This window comes from Drosophila biarmipes, chromosome 2L (assembly GCF_025231255.1).
Source record: "Drosophila biarmipes strain raj3 chromosome 2L, RU_DBia_V1.1, whole genome shotgun sequence".
Classification (NCBI taxonomy): Eukaryota; Metazoa; Arthropoda; class Insecta; order Diptera; family Drosophilidae; genus Drosophila; species Drosophila biarmipes.
In genome coordinates, this window is record NC_066612.1 from 8,427,145 (window position 1) to 8,446,510 (window position 19,366).

A 19,366-nucleotide genomic window follows, 5' to 3' on the forward strand; every position below is an offset into this window, starting at 1 on the left:
TTGCATTATCCTGCGTCCGCTGATGGATGATTGTTACAGTCCTTGTTCTGCCATCCCCCTATACTGACGTCCTGCATCCTGACGCCCTTCTGAGCTCCTTATCGCACTTGCAGGGTCTTGTAATTTGGCAAGTGCAGTCCACACCCCCTTTTTTTTAAGGATAATTGAATATATTATGTGACAGAACATTGTAAAAAGGAACTACGGTCATTTTTCTACTTGAGCTTAGACATTTAAAAAGGTGAACTGAACTTCGTAGGGTTTCTTTTGTCCTTTACAAAGGATTTCTGCTATATTTAAAATAATTGCGGGGCTATTTTCAGGATAACGACCCATAACTCTGAACCGGAAATGATCTGCATTCCCTTCCGCCTGAGCTTCAGTTCCTTTTGCCACCAACAACTACTACCGACCCAACTCCACCCGGATCGATTGCATTTTGAAAACTTTTCCCAGGGCTAGAAAAATATAATAACAAAGCCGACTCAATTGCTGCCACCACCTTTCGGCTTGAAACAATACAAAACAAGCAACAACGGCGGAAAATAGAAAACTTTGCCTCTTGTGGAAAAAGTTCGAGTACAAAGCAATAATAAGGAGCTCATCATGAATTTTAGAACGAGTGGCAGAAAGTATGGCCAGCACACACCCACTGCTCTGAGGGGGCATCACGTATACGCCTCGTGGCAGCCACCTGGAAACAAACGTTTGTTGTGGTTGCCCTCGCCCTCCTCCAGATCCGCTGCCCCACGAACCACTGGCCAGCTGAAAGGGCCATTCTGTGTGGGATTTGTGGCTTCAGCACCGCCCTGCCCGCCACCACCACTGGCCCCCTTCCGGCTGGTCAGCAACTAGAATAAAATTTAATTAACCTGAAACCTAGTTTTGTGCTCTTAGAGCCTGGTTCTCAGACCCGCCAGTCCGAGCCAGACGACTTCAACTTGGCCAAATGGGAATTGCAAATGATGTAAACACGAGGCGGCCGCAGAACAAAACAGAGGAACAGAGCAGGACGCTCCAGCAGGTACAGCCAGAGAAAACACGAGGAAAAACTTGTTGCTGATATTTAATTAGGTAAAAAATTTTCAAAACCATGGAAACACTCTGCAGTTAAGAAATGGGAAAGTTGAGAAGAGTGGTGTAGAATTACGCAGAAAAATTCTTATCCTTAGAATTTTTGTACAGAAATGTTTAACTTAAATTATCTCACAATAAATTATTATAAATTATAAACTGTTTTGTTATAAGTATAATATTTACATTAAAGTAATTCCTTTCAGTATTTAATGATGCCTTACTCTGAATATATTATTATGAACTGTTTAGAACTCAGAAAACAACTTCCTATCCCTGAAACTTATGTGATTTTCGTTATAATTATATTTATTTGTTTAAATACAATTTTATATAAATCACTAAGAAAGTAATTTTGTTAAAAATGCGAAACACAAAAGCAGAAAAACACATTTTTTCTCTCTGCATGACCTGTTCCTAACACACTTTGTGGCCGTGCATTATAAATGATCAGGGCTAATTTGAATGGCAAAGCTACGATGCTAACTTTTCTTTTAAAGAGTTCCTGCTGCTCTTATTGTTTTTCCACCTGGCTTGGGGCCACTGCTGGTTTTGGCAAGGCAAACACACACTTTGCGGGTTTTTAGTTTGTCACAACACAAACAGGAGCACAAGGACAACAAGTGGCTGAGCCCGAAGGCCTGGCTCCAAAGTCGAGAGTGCTGAGTGCTGAGTCCTGGCATTAACCCTAGCTTGCCAACTGAGCTTTAGGCGTGGCTAAGGCCCTTGTTGGTTTGAGTGCTAGCGGTATTTAATTGGAAATTAATTATGCCTTACACCTATGTAAGCATTTTCCATTTTCCCCCAGGGCCCAGGGTGGGAAAATCATCCGCTGTTTGTCTTTTCGCTACAATTAACCAAGTTTTGATGCCTGCCCTGGCTGGCAAATTGCCTCGATAAAAACTTTGGTAATAGCAAACGGGGGCGAGGTGATGATCAACTTTCCGAAATGCCGAGCAGCTTTGAATTCATTAAACAATGCCGGCATACTGCACACATAGTTAGCACACGCTGCCGGCCAAAAAAACGCGCCTAAGTAGGCTAGACATTTTCATTCAGGCTCGAAACTATTTTCTTTGATGATTTCCTACGGCAGTGAGGGTTAATTAATGTGCTATTACCCAAGCAAACAATAATTACCCCCTGTGAAGGGGCTAATGAATTCAATTCACCCGATCGACCTCAACAATGCCAGTGTGTTTGGGTGCTCGTATTTCATGTGTCTAATTGGATTTTGGTTAATATTAAATGCGATAAGTGTCGCCATTCAATGCCGAATTGAAAAATTAAAACAGCAGTTAGAGCAGCGAATGCGAAACCACTAAGCGGGCAGGCGGCAACCGTAAAAGCCGCGAATATTTCATTTTCACAAATTAATATCTATTAATTATGCATCTAAATTCGGAGGGGAGGTGCTAAAAGAGTGGGTGAAAAACAAGCTGAGAGTGCCGTGAATCGATGACAGTGAAAAAACATCAAGCACCGGCTAAATAAATAATGAATGCCTCTTAAATTTTCATTTGCCCCGGCCAACCGAGCCACTAAAAGCTAGGAGCGAAAAGCCAGAATAAACAATAATAAAGTAACAAAAAGAAAGCGAGAGGTCATGCCGCAATAGCCGAATGTTAGAGTACCCTAAATGGTATCAAATTGGCAGAGTTTCGAACAAAATAAAAAGAAAATGTCGAAAAGTTTTTACATTCCATTCAATATGCTGAACTTTTTTGGTGTGCGTCTTGATATTTTATATCTATTAAATTGTCTGTTCATTGTTCATATATTTGTTGAAGTTTTAAAAGTGTCTAAGCTTTATTTTTATTAATGTAAAATGAGAATTTTTCACTTTGTTGTAGGGAAAATGTATTCTCGCACACAAATTGGAGGAATAAAAACAGTTTTTCATTTATGAAAACCTTATAAAATGTTGGGGAAATCTGTCATTTTAAATGCTGAAATTTAAAGGGTTTCCAAATGCGTAATCAAACTTGTACCCAATATGGGTCGTATCTTTTGTGCATCAGGTGCATTGCCAAAGCAAAGGAAACTTTTTTCCGCTGGGAGCCGAGAGAATAAGAGAATTGGAGAAGCGGAGAAGGCGATGGCCAGGGAATCGTTGACAGGAAGCAAGGCGAAACGAAACGGCACCAACAAATTACCCGACCCATAACCACGGTGCAATCAATTGTAGTGGTCCGGAGAACACATCCAGGCGAATGGGAATAGGAATCGGAATAGGAGTTGGAGTCGGGAGGAGGCAGTGCCTCCAAAAGCACTTTATATGCCGAGGTAATGGCGCCTAATAAACGTCTTCACTCGAGTGCGCCGAGAGCCACCCACCGCCGCCCCTCCGGCACCGCCCAACCACCCACTCGAAGAGAAAAGAGAGGTGTGTGTGTGTGTGGGAAAGGTCGAGAAGTAATTATGATTTATGTCGCTTCGGAGAATGTGCAAGGCGTCTAATTGTGTGGGCGGGCGTTGGCTACAATTACGCCCAGCTCCACTCTCCATCATCCAGTTCCCCGCCTTCCCCCCGAACATCCCTGCTATTATGTCAAGCCGGCCGAAAATAGTGGAAATCCTACACGAATGTCGGATAAAGTAATTACAGGATGCTCATTTTCCCCAACCCCCGAGTGCGGGTCCGAGTTCGAGCCCCCCTGGTAAGCCAAAACCAACACGAAAACCAAGACAGGATAGAACAGCACCGGCGAGACGTGCAAATGTGTCCTGATGTAATGCATGCTAATGCGACACCATCCTGCTGCCTCCCACTCTCCCTGCCCCTCTGTCTAATCCTTGATCATTAAAATAATTCAAGTTGACCCGAAACTGGACCAGGATCAGGACCCTGGGCGAAGGAAAAGGATTCCTGGAATACTTTTGTGGCCGCATAATGCTAATGAATCGGTATGCCACCTCTTAAGCCACCCCCCTCCTCTCATTTCGTGCTGCCACAAAGGATTTTCCCCGTCGACGGCTGGGGACAATTGAAAAATCAGTAAACGACGCCGCATTGTCAACGCCGCATTTTCCCTGGGGAAAAGCCGGGGCAGAGCACAGTCGTCAGTCGTCATTTCATGAGTGGCGCATCATTCGCACTTAATTAGTAGAATGGCCGATTCAAAAGTGGGCGTGTCCAATCATCTGTGGAGCTTAATTACAGCTCCGACTTTCACTAGCATTTCGAATCGCAGGCGACCAGATGCGGGCTCTTAAAACCCCTCGGATGCCGGGAAAATTGAAAAGGGGAAATGAATGCAAAATAGACAGGAAAATCATTTCCAAATAAGACCAACTCGAAAGCTGTTTAGGGTTTCCTTTTGAAGACCGAAATTTTTTATGAGATTAGGCCAGAAGGGGAATGAGAGTCGGAGCGAACTGGGTTTATGTGATTTCGAAAAGGAAAAGCGGGAAGACCAGCTCACATGAAGGAAGTAACTTAGCCTGAAGTACAAAAAAAGATTGAAAAATGTAATTACTTATATCTGGATATTTTTTCAAAGGCTAAGCAGCTCAATTATTCCCTTAGAATTAATGGCCGAAAAATCTTTGACCTGCAGAGAGTAAAGCTATATCAACTCTGAGCTGCTTCTCAGCTCTTTAAGGAGAGACTAAAGATACAAAAGTATCTTGAAGCGCTGTAAAGTATCTACTAAAATCCCAGGAAGTATCTTGCAACCGAAATGCAGCTTTTAAAAAGTTACTACGAGGAAGCAACAACTGGAAAGCAGTTTAAGAAAATGAAAAGTACTTGGATCCGCTGAACAGTAAAAGCAGGGAATCCGTCTTAAAAGTATCTTTAGCTGCGGAAAATCATCTTTTGCTACTTAGCCACCGAACACAACTTTAAGCTAACAAAAAACGTGAGAAAAGTTTGTGCCAGCTTCTTTTTTAGGGTTTTCAGTAGCTACACTCTATGAAAATATATTTTTGATAGCAGAGATAAATTGCACCTAAAAATATAGCAAAATCCCCAGAGAGCGGGAGTGTCCACCCTTAAGATAAAGTATATCAATTTATATATTTTTGGATTGTCCGTAAAATATTTCCGGCCATTAAACGTGAGCGTGTAAGCTGCAGATCCCTTTTTGCTAACTGGATTATGTGCAATCCAAAATGGTTGACGCTCCATCAAGGAGGCCATCAACAAATTAGACGAAAAAATGGAATAAAAATTTGCTTAGCTGTCGTAAATTGCGGGACACAAAGGCTAATCGGGCGGCTAATCAGGCCGAGCCATCACCCCATCAGGCCATCATCCCATCAGGCCAACGTCCCATCAGGCCATCAAAGGCGGTCCGAATCCTTTGGCCCAAGTGCGGCGGGACTCGAGTGAAAGGCTTGCCGAAGGAGCAGGCACTAAAAAACCGAAAACCGGAGGAGGCTCCAACTGCGTGCCAGGACATCATTATGCTAAAATATTGCTCGGCGGTACTTAATCAACACAAAGGCAGCGCTGGGCGGATGGCACGCCCCTCTGTCGATTTAATTGCCCCGCAGACACTTCAATGTCAGCATAAATTAAATTTTGATTTCGCTGCTCCGGCGACTGCGGCGGTTCTAATGAAATTCCGCACGCCAAATTGCACAGCCCTCAGAATGGGGCATCCACATGGCGCAGGGCACACGGCTCGTGGCGGCACACCTCCCATCTCGGCAGCTCCTCCTCCAAATCCTCCTCCTGCTCTTCCTGCTTCCCTAATCATCCTGCCCCTTTGCAAGTCACAATGACGATGATGATGATGAGCTCATGATGTGGCGGCCTGAATTGAGTTGGAGGCCTAAGTTAGTCGCTGCTCTGCCATTGTCGCATCAATTAATTTTAGCACGAGCCTCGACCAGGACCCCGACCACTCTTATCGGGCGGCTCATCACCATCAGTCACACTGGAAATTAGCTCGACTTAGCATTACTTCCCTTCGATAAAGTATCTTTAACTGTGCAGTAATAAGTAATTAAGATGATTTAAAATAATTCTTACTTTTTTTTTGAATCCATGTATTAAGATTTATTGAATTTGTTCTATCCAAATGTTATTAGTTACTCAACTTTAAAGTATTTTTGTTACATAAAAGTAAGTTTTCTAAGCCAAGCAGAGCTTTGCAAATGCAAAAAAAAGTATCTATTCAATACAAAATTTAAAAGTATAACAAATTTTAGGAGTAATTTCTTAATAAAAAAATGTATTTGTTATTAATTGAATTTTACTTTATATAATAGTATTCAAAACATCATTAATGGTTTTAAAATGAGTATACAAAGGTACATACCGTACTTGTTTAGTTGTACCAAATTGCTTGTACGATTGTATTGTACCTAAATATTATGTATGTTATTTTAAAATATGAACAATTTTTTTAGAGTATTTTTTTTATTGGTTTCTTCCGATGTAAGCAATACATTGTTTAAATGATAAATTATCAATTTTTGTGCCCTTGTAAGTTTCGAATATTTTTATAACAAGCCACTTTAAATGGTAAATATTTTTCTCCCAGTGCCCACTTTTCAACCTCGCCACTACAACAACAGTTGGCAATTGTATGTGCGGAAGCGTTGTGGAGGCGTGGCACGTAATGAGCTTAGCACTGGCCAAAACCTAAGGTGGCCAAGTCAGAGTCCATTATGGCCGAGTGGCCCCCATCTTGCGGATGTTCGTGGGGCTTAAAATGGGGGTAAATGTGGGTGATGGCGACACGGAAGGGATTTTAAAGTCGGCTGATTAAGGACGAGTCAATTTGAGGTGGGGACCTCGGCAAACTAAAACTGATTAGGGCCACGTGTCGCCCAGCCGAAGTGGTTCTTCCGTTCGGTTTATCAACACTTTAAGGAGCTGGATAACTTGTCTCCAACACTGGAGTTGCATGTTCTTTATCGATAGCTGGGCATTTAATTAATGATAGTTTGGTCACGAAGTGATGGAATGGATTTTAATAGCTTGGCCTTTGAATATGATTGGTATTTAATCTACTTGAAAAGGTAGAGGTGAGGTGTTTAATATTGTGAAACACACAAAAGGATTTAATAGAAATAAGTTAATACGGATAGCTATGTTACTTTTAAAAAGGTTAGTAATAGTGACTCGTATTTTGTGGTGGCTTTGATTAACATTTAATAGTTAGGGTGACATAAAATGGTTTGTGGTTTGTATTTTGTTGTTGGAAGAGCAACTATTTTGTTAGTTAAATTGACTGTTCAGTGGAGACCTTCTACTAATATAAGATATCATTTGAGCTACAAGTTTTTTTGTATGTTTTTTACTTTAATATATATTTTTTTTTAAATTAAGTTTAAATGCATTTAGTGACATTCCTATCCTCAAATGGCAAACCATCTTCCTCCAGCAAATAAAAATACCATCAACTTTTTTCAGATGTTTCGCAATTTAATTAAATGCACATAATTAATTTGAAATATAATTTCAAACCTTACACTTTCCTGCCTCAAGCGGCAATCCATCCACTTCCAACACGGTACGCCATGGGCACCTAGTTTTTCCCACGCCGAGCTGCCAAGTGGCAACTGACGGGGCTATCAGGTTGCACTGCAGTTCCTGTCAAAGTGACTGACGAAGCACAAATCAGAAAACTTGTTCAGCAATTGTGTACGGGGAGGCAAAGAGAAAAACCAGAGAAAAGCAGATCCCCATAATGCCTGGAAATGAACACAGCAAGTCGAGGGATGCGGATGAAAAGCAGTGAGTATGGAGGGGATAAGCACATCCTCCACACGCACATAGAAAACCCACTACCAGCTGCCCAACCCAATCTAAAACCGAAAATCCCCCAGCAGTCAGTTCATCTGCCCCATTGTCTACAAAAATGAGATGCCCGGACCAGCGTCGGATGCCAAACTTCTTCCATGTGGCAGAGATATTCTGGAGTACACCGAGAAGCCCGTTTCTCTGGCCAAGCACGAGGCCCCCTTTGAGCACCATTTCAGGGGACTGCACGAGCTGTTAGACTTCGATTTGCTGGATCAGCTGCTCTACGATGGTCAGCCCAAGAGCGGGCTGCAAATGGATACCAGGGATGCAGCTCTACTGGCCGATATAGAGCCCCTGACCTGTGGTGACAGTAAGCCCCGGCCAAGTCGAGCCCAAGAATGTGATCAAATGTTCACAAAGGAGCGGGTCCAGGTGCCTCGTCCTCGCACAGGACTCAAGCGTTCTCTGCCGGAAGCCAATGTCGAACCCCTTAGTGTGGGGCAGCAGAGGGATTTGATTGATAAAACCTTCGAGGAGGTGAAGAAGCCCCTTCTCAAACATCCCACCAAACCCGGCAGTACGGCCCGCCCCTTGGCCATTTGGCCAGTTTTTCCCGACACGGACTTGCTGAAGCTTAACTTCCTTCAAATACAGTTCGACATACCTCCCAGCAGCAATGAAAGCAGCCAGACTTTGATCAAAGACTGCGGCAACTATATGGTAAACTTCAGTGCCATCCAGAACATGGGAAAACCCAGCAAGATGTTCTATCTATCAGATCAGCGCTATAAGGAGGAAAAGTGCGCTGAAAATTCGGAGCGTGGCGAACGTTTTATTCTCCGGGAAAAGGACAAGGCCCTCCACTACGTAAGTGTGGAAAAACACATCAAATTGAGGCGGGAGCGGCCCCGCCCCCAGGACCTGGCCAACAAGTGTCTGCTGGTAAGTTTCGGACCTCGAAAGGCACTCACAAATTTATGCCAATAAATTTAGAGACGAACTTTACTTTCACAGCAGGTCAAACAAGTGGCAATGGAAACGAAGTAATGGAAGGATGAGGAGTGCCCTGGCTGCCCAAAACATAGCATGATTGAAATTCCTTGTCGAGAAAACCAACTGCCTAGCTATAAAATAAAAACCTAACAGAATTCATATGAAATCCTGGCAAATTGGAAGAAATTTCAACTGAAAATACTTGAATATATTGGGTTAATAAAAATAAAAATGCCGACAAGCTAGATTTTGATTTTTGCAATGCTTTTTTTGTATAAGTTGTAGAAAAGAAGGCATGTTTGTGATATGAGCAATTAAATATGAAAAAGTGAGCTTTGGCATAGTTCATTGTTCGAAGAAAGTACACACATTTGAAATTTGTAGAAAAATAAAAAAACAGGTGTATGCGAGACTAAATATTGAAAAAAGACTATGCGAGCTTTGTTTAGAGACTTAACAAATACGACTTAAAATATAGGCATAATATTTTAAGTCACAACAAAAAGTTCGTGCACTCCAGAAAAATAGCACAAAAGAGCATTCTCACTTTGAACGTAAAGATAAAATTCCAGTGTTTGTTATTATCGGATTGGCAGGCAAAAGTTGCCAGGTAACAGGCTCAACCTGGAGAAGTGACTCCCTGGTGTCCACCGCCCGTAAACCTTCCACCACCCAGTGATGCAGCAGTCTCCTCGCCATCCTAGGAAGAGCTACCATGACGATTCTAAAGCATTTCTATGGACTTGCCCCACAAGCAAATATATATACTTGAAGTATATATTTGCTGGGGGAAATCTATGTGAGAAATAGACAAGTTTTATGACGTTTCCTCCCAGCCACCGATTTTTATTTTATATCTATTTTCCAACGCTCTCCGCCACTGTGGCTCACTGCGGAATCCCATTTCATTTGGCCAGACGCTAGGAATTTGTTGTGGCAGCGATTTGGCAGGAAAACCCATGCCCCGTGCCCCATGCCCCTACTTTCTGTGATGTCGCATGCAGCAGCTGTCGCTTAGGGAATGGCCAACCTGCCACAATTTTGTTGGCCAGAAACTTGCTACGAAGGGGCGGGAATGATCTGGGGTTTTTGGAAAGGGATAGAAAGGGGGTAACGTCACCATACACGATGGCTTAAATAGATTAGCCAATGCATTTCCTGCGGTCTGCGGAACTGTTGCTCGGTGGCTCCGCATCGGGAAAATTTCAATGTGAAAAAGAGTTCATTTTGAAGGCGAAAAAACAAAAAATGCGAAAACAGTGAGGCTTTCAAATCAGCCAAAACGAAACTAATGTGCCGACATCAAAGGCAAACAAATTCAAGTGCATTGAGGCCGCAACAAATCAAAGACACCTCGACGACCTTTTCCTCACTATTCTCGAAGCATTTCCTCTCGGTAGCCGCTTCTCTTAGCCATACATCAAAGCAATCAAATGGACCCAAGTGTATCTATCAAGGCGATAAGTAACACAAAAAGAAATTCAAATCTCGCTCAAAAGAGGCGGAACCCAGGAGGATAAAGCAGGACGAGCAGGGGTGCAAGGGCTGTTGAGGGAGGTACACTTAAAATAATTCATTCTGAAAATCCGGGTCAATGGAGAATCTTTGTATAAAAAATACGTATAAATTTAAGGTTTAATTATTTGTAAAAAATTATTTATCTATTATTATTTATATAGGCATATTATTTTAAGAATCAAAGAGGATAGAAAACATTTTATAAGATTGCAAATAATATTATAAAAATAATTATATGAAAAATTTATGTTTATTATAAAATTAATAATTTTATTAAATCGTTATTTCTAGTAAGTTTAGTAATGAAAAATATTTTTTAAATGCTTTGATTTAATCCCAGTGGTAGAAATAAAAGGCCTAAAAAACCATATATCATAAACCATTTCATATACCGTAGTGCTTCCTATTCCTAGCATCTTGAACACCTTCTAACCTATCTATTTCTTTGCGTGTGGTGAAAAAGGCAACGAAACGATTTCATTTATAAATTGAGCTTCTGTTTTTTTGGCAGCCATCTAAGTTACGAGAGGTTGCGACTGGCTGGCAACAAATTATCGCTCTGGCACCTAGCCATCGCCCCACATCCCCCTGATGCCCCTGATCCCCGGGATGGTCCTGCGTCCTGCGCATCCTTGACTGAAATGAACTCTTTGGGGTGTGTGAGTGTGTTTGCCGGCCTCAAAGAACTGACCAAGCAATTTGCCTGGCCCAAAGGCTAACCAACACCTCATCGCTCACACGGAGCCAAAGAGCCCGGGGCGAGATAGACCGGAGGAAGTGGTGGCCATGGTGGCAGTGGGTCTTGCCTTGTCTTGGCCAGAGCGGAGTGGACTTTCGCCTTAATTAAACAGATTTGTTTGCCGACTCTTGGGCTGCTGTGTAGTGTGTTCTTCTTGGACCCGGCCACACCCATCTAAACAAAGAGTGAGTCAAGAATTATGGCAACACGAAAAGGTCAAACCCCTTCTCGGTATTCAATACTTATTGGCCATAAGCCCGCACTCGCTCTTGGCAGACCTCATAAACATAAAACCTGTATTTCAACGAGCTGACACTTTCCCACTTGCTAATCCTTAATTTGCAATAAAAAAGATTCATGTTCTATATAAAGTATCTGTGCTGTGGTTTTTCTTCTCCGCTGGCCTTCACTTAGAATACATATTTTACTGTCACCAAAATCACAACGTTGCTGTTTTTAGGTAAATTATTCGACAGTCAATTTATTTTGGTTTAATACCAGCAGATGATAGTAAAAGTGAATCCTTAAAAGGTAAGAGCTTCTTTAAATGAAGTAAACAAAAAACAAAAACAATACTAAAGAATCTTGAAATATTCAGAAATCAAGAAAAAACAATAAGCAAACCATCAGACTAATAATCTTCTTAAAAATTACATTCAAAATGCATCTCCAAGTTCCTAGAAAAACTTCAAGGAATTTTGGGCTTTCAGCTTAGGAAAATAAAAATTGCAGACAAACAAAAACTGAGGCAGTCTGCAAAGGCATAGATCAACCTGGAATTTTAACAAAATTCCTCGCAGACAGCCAAAAAATACGCAAGCATAAATCCAAGGCAACTGAAGCTGGCCATTTCGGGGGTCAAGTGTAAAGTTAAACAAAAACGCTTAGCTGCAAGGCCGCAAGGAGAAGGATGAGGCTCTGGCTTGGCCAGGATTTATGCTGCGACATTGCCTTTTGTTGGAGCTGACAGCAATGTCCGTACGAATATTCACATTACACAGTAAGGAGACAGAAAAAATAAGGGGAGGCTTGGCTTAGAAGAAACCGACGAGCACGACCCTCAAGTGCCAGCAGCGGCCAAAACGATGTCAAGTCAAAAATGGGAGAAAAAGAAACTAATTTCATAAGATGGTGTCAACTGCAACTTTTCCGTGAGAGGGCCGTCCTCTTGGCCACCCCTCGAGCATTTTCTTCCACTACTCGAGTGCTCTCTGGACTGCATTAAACGGCCAAGGAAAGCTGGGGAAAACTGAGGACAGCTGATGATGGCCACTGCTGAGAGCTAAATGCACTGGCAGATTACCACGGAAAAAATTTAAGTGCGGCATGCCACTGGCCACCCCGAAAACACGCAACTCCCTAATGAGCTTCCCAAAGTTCAAAACTCAAAATCAGCACAAAATATCCCTTGGTCAGAAACTTGTGCAACAAGAAAAAATATTTTGATGTCCATGATACTTATTAGCTAGTTTTTGTACTAGTAATCAAGGCTAGCCCGCAAATCATTAACGAATTATTAAAATCAATTTTTACATGTGTCTAAAAGTATGCAACGATATATTTAAAAATAAGACAGTTGGTTAATTCTGAGATAAAGAAAATAACAAAAAGGCGTTTAAAAGTATGCAACGATATATTTGAGTTGCGGCATATTTTATTTTTCGGTTCATTTGACCTTAAACATAATTTTCCGCATTCACCTCAATGGGCTTTCATCGAAATCCCAACATTCCATTCCAATATGCTTTATTCGGTTCTTTTTACTCAATCGCCTCAAACACGCGTCCGCGAACAAAGACAAAGCAGTTAATTAAACCGAAAAAATGCCTTAATCAAAAGTTTTTTTCCAATTATTGTTGTTGCAAAAAGTCAGCAAAATAATTCAATTCAATGCGAGAACGTTGCCGCCCGCAAAATTAAGAACTGTGAAATGTAAAGCGATGTAAGCCAACAAAAAAAAATGATTTTTTCCCCCAGCCAATAAAGTTTCTTTGGGAAAATTTGCAATGGTGATTTCCATTATTTATGGCCTGCCTTGGCTCGTTGGGTGTGTCTATTGAACTGCCCGAGGGTGTGCGATGGGGCAGAAGTGAGGAAATGGGGGCGGTGGGCGGCGGGCGGCCTTTATTTATTGACGAGCGGAATGGCATGTAAACCACAAATTAATTGGCTTGGTTAGACACCGCAACGGACCAGAAAGTTGCATAAAACTTTGCCGCCTCGATTGATTGATGTGGCCTGGCATTTGCCAGGTAATCAGAGGCCAAGGAGGCGACCTGAGAGCCACGAGCCAGGAGCCTGGGCAAAAGGACCCCCTGGCCAGGTCCCTGGATATTTATTTTATTTTTCTTTAAAAACAATTCTTTAAACCTGCCTTCGCCAGCAAAATTGTATGGAGAAAAAGATGGATTCGAAAGTTATTTGCCGCTGAGTGGGCAAAAAGTAAAGAAACAACAAAATAAATTGCGTAGATTTATGCTGGCCATAACTTAGTAGTATTGATCCTCCTGCGCCATATATTAATTATCTCCTGCTAAATTTTATATATTTTTAACCCCACTAGGCAGCTCCTGGCCTACTTTTTCCGACTTTTCTTATCCTTTATAGGAGCAGCGTCTGGCGAGTAATAAATTATTTCCAACTCCCGACACAAATCATGAGCTGCATAAACTTAACTTTCCAATCATGAATCATTAAACTATCGCAAAATGCCCGTTTTTCTTTTTCTAACTTCGCGTTAGAGGCCGAGGCAGGCAAACAATTTTGTATCAAACAAATTAAAACTTTTGGCGAAACTATTTAGATACAAATGCAAACAGATGGTCAGCCACAAGAAATTTTCGCCGAGGAAAACAAATGGAGCAAAGGGAAAGGTCAGGGTCTTGAGGGAAAAAAGAAGGGAAAACAAGGAAGTCTAGCGGAAACTTCAAATGCACGTACAAAATGGTTTTGGGGTCGTAACTCAAATTGTTGGGAAAGGCTTTAACGAAAAGAAAGCTTTTAAGTACTTGCGGATGAAAAACCTCTTAGAGGAGTGTTTGTTTACATTTTGCTAAAGCTTACTGCGTACGAAACGCTGCTTCCTAATAGTCATTTTATTTATTCAATTTTTTCCGAGTAAATATAGTGCAGACAACGGAGACAGAATTTTTTCACAGATAATAAACAGAATTTATAAAAGTGATGGCTAGAAACCATGATGCATTTTTAAAATTTTTTTTATTATTTTAAGTGCCGTTGTATGTAAAAAAAAATGAGAAGAAAAATGTAACCTATTTTATTTACACCTTAAACTATTTTTATTTTTCCACCTTTAAATTTCGAGTTTATCTTAGTTTTCCCAGAGTGAAAGCAAACAATTTACTTGGGCAAATTGGACAGCCTGCATGCAGTGCAATATAATCAGATCTAATGTTTTGCCTGCTGTGTTATCCCGAGCGAACTGCAAAACCCTTTGGCGAGGGCCGTAAAAAAACCCAGCTACTACGATTCCAAGGAAAATGTGTTAATAAAAGGACAAAGAGTTCCATGGAAACGGAAGCTGAGAAAATTGAAATGAATAGAACAGAGGGCGCGGCGCGGGGGCGAGGGCGTGGTCGAGGGCAAGTGGCTTAAAGTTCATTTGCAAACAATCAGCCCCCGACGAGCGCAGACAGTCTGCCCCGAAGTGTGTGCTATGGATTTTCCATCTCGTGCCCAAAATTATCCGGGTTCTGACCTTTAGTCTATTTGTGTCTACGACTGCGTCTCCAGTTCGCCCCTTTGTTTACTCGTATTTCGCCTGCACTTTACATCATTTTTGCCATCCTAACTAGTTTTTTTTTTAGTTTTTTCTCGGTCAATCTTTAAGCAAATTTATGTTGTGTGTGCCACAGACAGCCGCAGGCATTTCGATGTCCTTGCGCCACAAAAATGAAATGCAGCCAACAAGACAGGGCTACAATGTCTGTTTGACTGACACACACATGAAAGGGGGCGGTGGGCGGGGCTGGTGTGTTGTTTGTTAGCGATGGGCATCCTTGCAAACATTGCACTTTTGGGTTAAGCAAAGCCAGCAGCGCTGGCAAAATTCTTTTTTGGCCAACCGCAAGACTCTATGCTCAGGCTCACACACACACACGGGCACGCAGATGGCCAAAAGCAATTCCATTTTTGCCTTAAAATGCACGAAAAACGGCGGCAACAAGACGATGAAAAACAGAAGAGTCAGCCGCCGGAAAAGCGGGGAAAAATGACAAGGATATGCAGAGGAAAATAAAGAAACACAAAATAAACTTTTAGAGACATTTTTTTTTGGAAAAATGTAGTCTCATAATAATAATAACTTTATTATAATAACTATTTATTTAATTACATTTTTTATTTAAGATATTAGTATCATACGTAAGCCACGTTAATAATATAATAGGTTTTTTATAAATAATAGGGTTATATTTATCATTTTTCAGACTTGCTACTTCATTTTTAAAACCTTTCAATCCATTTTTTGTATTTATATATCTAGAAAAACAATTTTTTCTCCGTGTAAAAGTGTGTAAGAGATACCGAGCAGCAGGGCACTATAACGATTTTCAGATGTACGCGCCTTACAAGTATTTTTATTTATTTTAAGCACTGCGCAGCATATAAAAATAAATATAAAGGCAGAGAAAAGCGGCAGGCTGAGCTGGAAAAGCTACGAAAAACGGAAAAGCTAAAGCTGCACTTGTTTGCACTGCAAATGCATATATATGTGTGTCTATATTTGCATTGCCTTTTGTGCCCATATTGTAGCAGCCATACTAATGTGGGCGTATAAGAAAGAGCCAGCCAAGATGTTGATTCTTAATCAGCATAACAAGTTGGCTCCATGGAGGAAAGAGATCATCGGGCTCAAGTTGACAAGTGCCAAAAGTTGTAAGGAAAATTGAAAGAAATTATAAATTATTAATTCGGAAGATTCAAGCGCCTTAGATAGAGTTTTTAAGATTCTTAGTTCATTAAAGACGCCACATCCAAAAGTAGAATGGCACTGAAAGCTGCTGGGTTACTTAATATAATAATAAAAAGTAATTCATTTGTAAGTAATGTATTTCAAGTTAATCTTTTTGCGCAAATGGAAACCCTCTCTGGGGTATTTCTGCGTAGTGCCCAATCAATCATCCAAATTATAATGCCCTTGATGACTTCATCATCCCCCAACAATTCATTCAACTTCCACATGCCTTCACTGTCATTCTTATCATTTAAATGTGAGTCGCCGATTTCCTGCCTTTTCTACCCTCCAAATATAATACTAAAAAGCGCTGATAAATATCAAATCAAACCCCCGACCCAAAAACACCCCGCACGAGCATAATTTCTGGAACCTTTACGGCAAAGCGTTTTCCCCCATTTCAGCATTTCCCCGGCAAATAGTTTTCCCTTTTTCATATGTGCCGGGCTAACATATGTTTTCATTCCTTATTTTCCTGGGGCTCGCTTTTTTATTTTTTGTCTGCAATTTATTTTATTGCCGCAATGCAAAACGTTTGTGTGTAGCAGAGTGTGTGTGCGTGCTGGCTTGTATCCGTATGTTTAGCATTTGTATTTGGCCTGTTTAGCTGTTGTTGCTCTGCCCGCTGGCTGTGGGCCGCTTTTCCTTTCTGCCCCGCCCCCTCCCTCCTGGCTTTTCCAGCCCACACGAAATGCTGACACAAATGATGTGCCGTCTGTATTCGGCCGGGCGCAATTAATGCGGCATCTGCTGCTTGTGCCCGAGCCTTTGCCTTTGCCACTGATGTTGCTGCCGTAGCTGTTGCTGCTGCTGTTGCTGTTGCTCGTGTTGCTGCTGTCTGTGCCTCAGATGCTGCTGCAGCTCTCGCACCTGATTCTGCGGAGGCATTGGGGCAAGCCACATGGCATCAGCAGTAATGCAAATTATTATTATGCTTTTCCTCTAAACAAAAAGGGTGTATTCGATATTATTATGGCAAAAACTTAAAAATATTCATTGAAATTTTTATGTAAATAATATAATATAATAATAATTAAAGTAACATTTTTTTATTTTTGTTACTTTTATGAAAATCAGACCCTGCTAAATTTTCATATAACTAGTAAATATTTATGTGGAATATTAAAGTACAGGCAAGAGCTTGTATACTAAAAATGATAGTACTCGAAATGGATTTAAATGTTTCTGGAAAACACGCAAATGGAAAATGTTAGGCCAACCCGTTTTCAGCTTATAAAAGTGCATAATATGCTAAAATAAATCTCTTGGCTTTCTGGCAGTTTTATACAACAGCATGCAGAATTTAAATTTAATCTCTAAGCTAGATACCTGCTCGTTGCAATATTTTTCATTCGTTTTTTGCGGCTTATGCACTGCAGCTGATGTGTGAATTTTTATACTTGCACAACTAATTCCGCAGTCGGTGGCGCGGACGCCAAAAACTTTTGCGGTTGAATGACTTTTGTGGCATGTTCTCTGCCAACACGTGTGTGTTTTACTACACTCGTGAAAATATGAAATATAAGAAAACGAAATTCGGAACATTAAACGTTTAAACCAGCAAGAGTTAAAAAAAATACGAGACTTTATATAATGATTTTTGAACTGTTTTTTGAATCAATCAAAAGAAATATCTTTTTTTTGAACTTAGAAACAAAAGTTATAATTTTTTTCAAACCCTAGTGCAAAATATTTGAACAAACTTTAAAGACTATTGCTATATTTAAAAATCTTAAAAAAAATAAAGTCATTTTCCCAGTGCAGCAAGACCTCAGTGTGTTTTGCGAAATATTTATGTTACGGTTACAAGGTTGCTTAAGCCCGCATTGAGTTCCTTCTCGGGGAGCCGGCACATCAGTTCCGTTTTCTTCAACGGCAGGAAAATATAAAGAGGCATTCCGAGAGGGGAAAGGCGCAGGGTAGCAAGTGAAAGCCAAATCGATAGCGGAAATGTGGCATTTCGGGCCTGAAAGGTTTTGCTTCTTTTGGTTAAAAGCTTTCGACGCTCGAGCGTTCGCCTATATATTCGTAAACCGTAAGTCAAACAAATCGTTTTGCTAATTGGCTGTCATGTATTTTTGGCCTCCAAGCGCCACAGATGACTGTGGTTCAATTTGAACAACCCGAATGCCAATGGCAAAGTTTTCAAAAAGGGAGAGGTTGAAAGGCCATCACTCATACGCACTGTTGCCAAGAGGAAGTGGCTTTGATTTCGCTGACTTTTGATGACGATCGCCGAGCACGTTTTCACAACAGGTTGGCATATATATATATGTGTATTGCGGGTAAGAAGCTTAAACTTTTACCGAATCCCCCAGTAACTGCAATTTTTCTATCAAACCAGTGAATCCCACTTTGCCTGTGAAAAATCGTGCGCCTCAAAAGAGGAATGCAATAAAACTTATTTAAAAATAATAATATTCCCTAAAAAAACACAAGCGTAGAGCTGAAAAAAAATTAACCAACAAAATGTATGAAGAATATGAAGCACTCTTCAGTGTGCTGTGTGGAAAAACTAGTGGGAAAAAACAGAAAAATCTCAGCTGTAAAAAGTAGCGCCAGACTGAGTACAAAATTAACATGAGAAAAACGCTCGTTGAAAAAAAACGCGGCTAGAAATTGCAATTTAATTAATGAAATGCATCGCAGACTGCGAAAATATGCGGGGCAGATAGGCGAGTGTGAAAAAACAGAGAAGGGGGAATGCAAATAGCCGCAAAATTGGGGTCTGAGCTGCGGAAAAAGGAAAGTGAAAATTGCACAGCCGACGCTCCAATGGGGAGAAATTACTAGAAAACCAAATTAACCAAATTAGCAAGCTGTAAATTCAGCTCCGCAGCCTTTTCTTCCTGCCACCAGCTGCAGCGTAGAGCAAATTAATAAAGTTTCACATTATTAGCGGAGTTTTTGCCCGGCGAGGCGTCTTCTGCCTTGGCATTTCCCATTTCGCAGTTTCCATTCCCATTTTCACTTCAGTCGGCCCGGTTAATTTCGGTTCTTGGTTCTCTGTTCTTAGTTCTCCCCATTTTCCCTTTTTCCCTGGCCAAATTTATTTTTTTCTTGTAGTTTTAAGCAGGCCAAAGTTTACTTTTTCTGTTTGAGTGTGTTATGGGCCTTAAGTAAGTTGCCCAAGTTGGATATTTTTCGCTCGTCGCTTAAATTATATGCGCAAGTTTGGGCCAACAACTTTCGGGGCGATGCGAGCAAGTTTCGCTTAAATTTATCTCCAGTTTCCTTTGTCGCTGAATGCGGCTACACAGGATATTCAGACATACGCACAATTGTGGTGGAATTAGTAGAAAATGTCCTTGAGAAACCACGTAGGCAAGTGTAATTTAAATTGATTCATCTATACACTCAATTA

At 41.0% G+C, this 19,366-nt stretch overlaps 2 protein-coding genes across 6 annotated transcripts in view; one reads left to right on the plus strand and one right to left on the minus strand.

The window, feature by feature from the left end:
* The window catches only part of LOC108032744 (uncharacterized), a 49,317-nt gene that overhangs the window by 17,728 nt on the left and 12,223 nt on the right, over positions 1-19,366 (minus strand). The gene's annotated exons all lie outside the window — the stretch shown is intronic.
* Positions 7,626-9,017, plus strand: LOC108032745 (RNA polymerase II-associated factor 1 homolog). Of its 3 annotated transcripts, none has more exons than XM_017106732.3 (3): positions 7,626-7,768; positions 7,864-8,719; positions 8,792-9,017. In XM_017106732.3, exons 1-3 carry the CDS (start codon positions 7,722-7,724, stop codon positions 8,822-8,824), a joined length of 936 nt encoding a protein of 311 aa, XP_016962221.1. In that variant the 5' UTR covers positions 7,626-7,721; the 3' UTR covers positions 8,825-9,017. The 3 variants fall into 3 exon arrangements, with proteins under 3 accessions (XP_016962221.1, XP_016962220.1, XP_050741127.1); XM_017106731.3 differs by having other exon boundaries at positions 7,633-7,768; positions 7,861-8,719; XM_050885170.1 differs by having other exon boundaries at positions 7,633-7,768; positions 7,861-8,719; positions 8,795-9,017.

Bases quoted from the DNA above. Each gene is read 5' to 3' on its own strand.
- LOC108032745 (XM_017106731.3), top strand. From the start codon at position 7,722: ATGCCTGGAAATGAACACAGCAAGTCGAGGGATGCGGATGAAAAGCA. The intron at 7,769-7,860 runs GTGAGTATGGAG...AAAATCCCCCAG, and splicing joins AGGGATGCGGATGAAAAGCA to CAGTCAGTTCATCTGCCCCA. The intron at 8,720-8,791 runs GTAAGTTTCGGA...TTACTTTCACAG, and splicing joins TGGCCAACAAGTGTCTGCTG to CAGGTCAAACAAGTGGCAAT.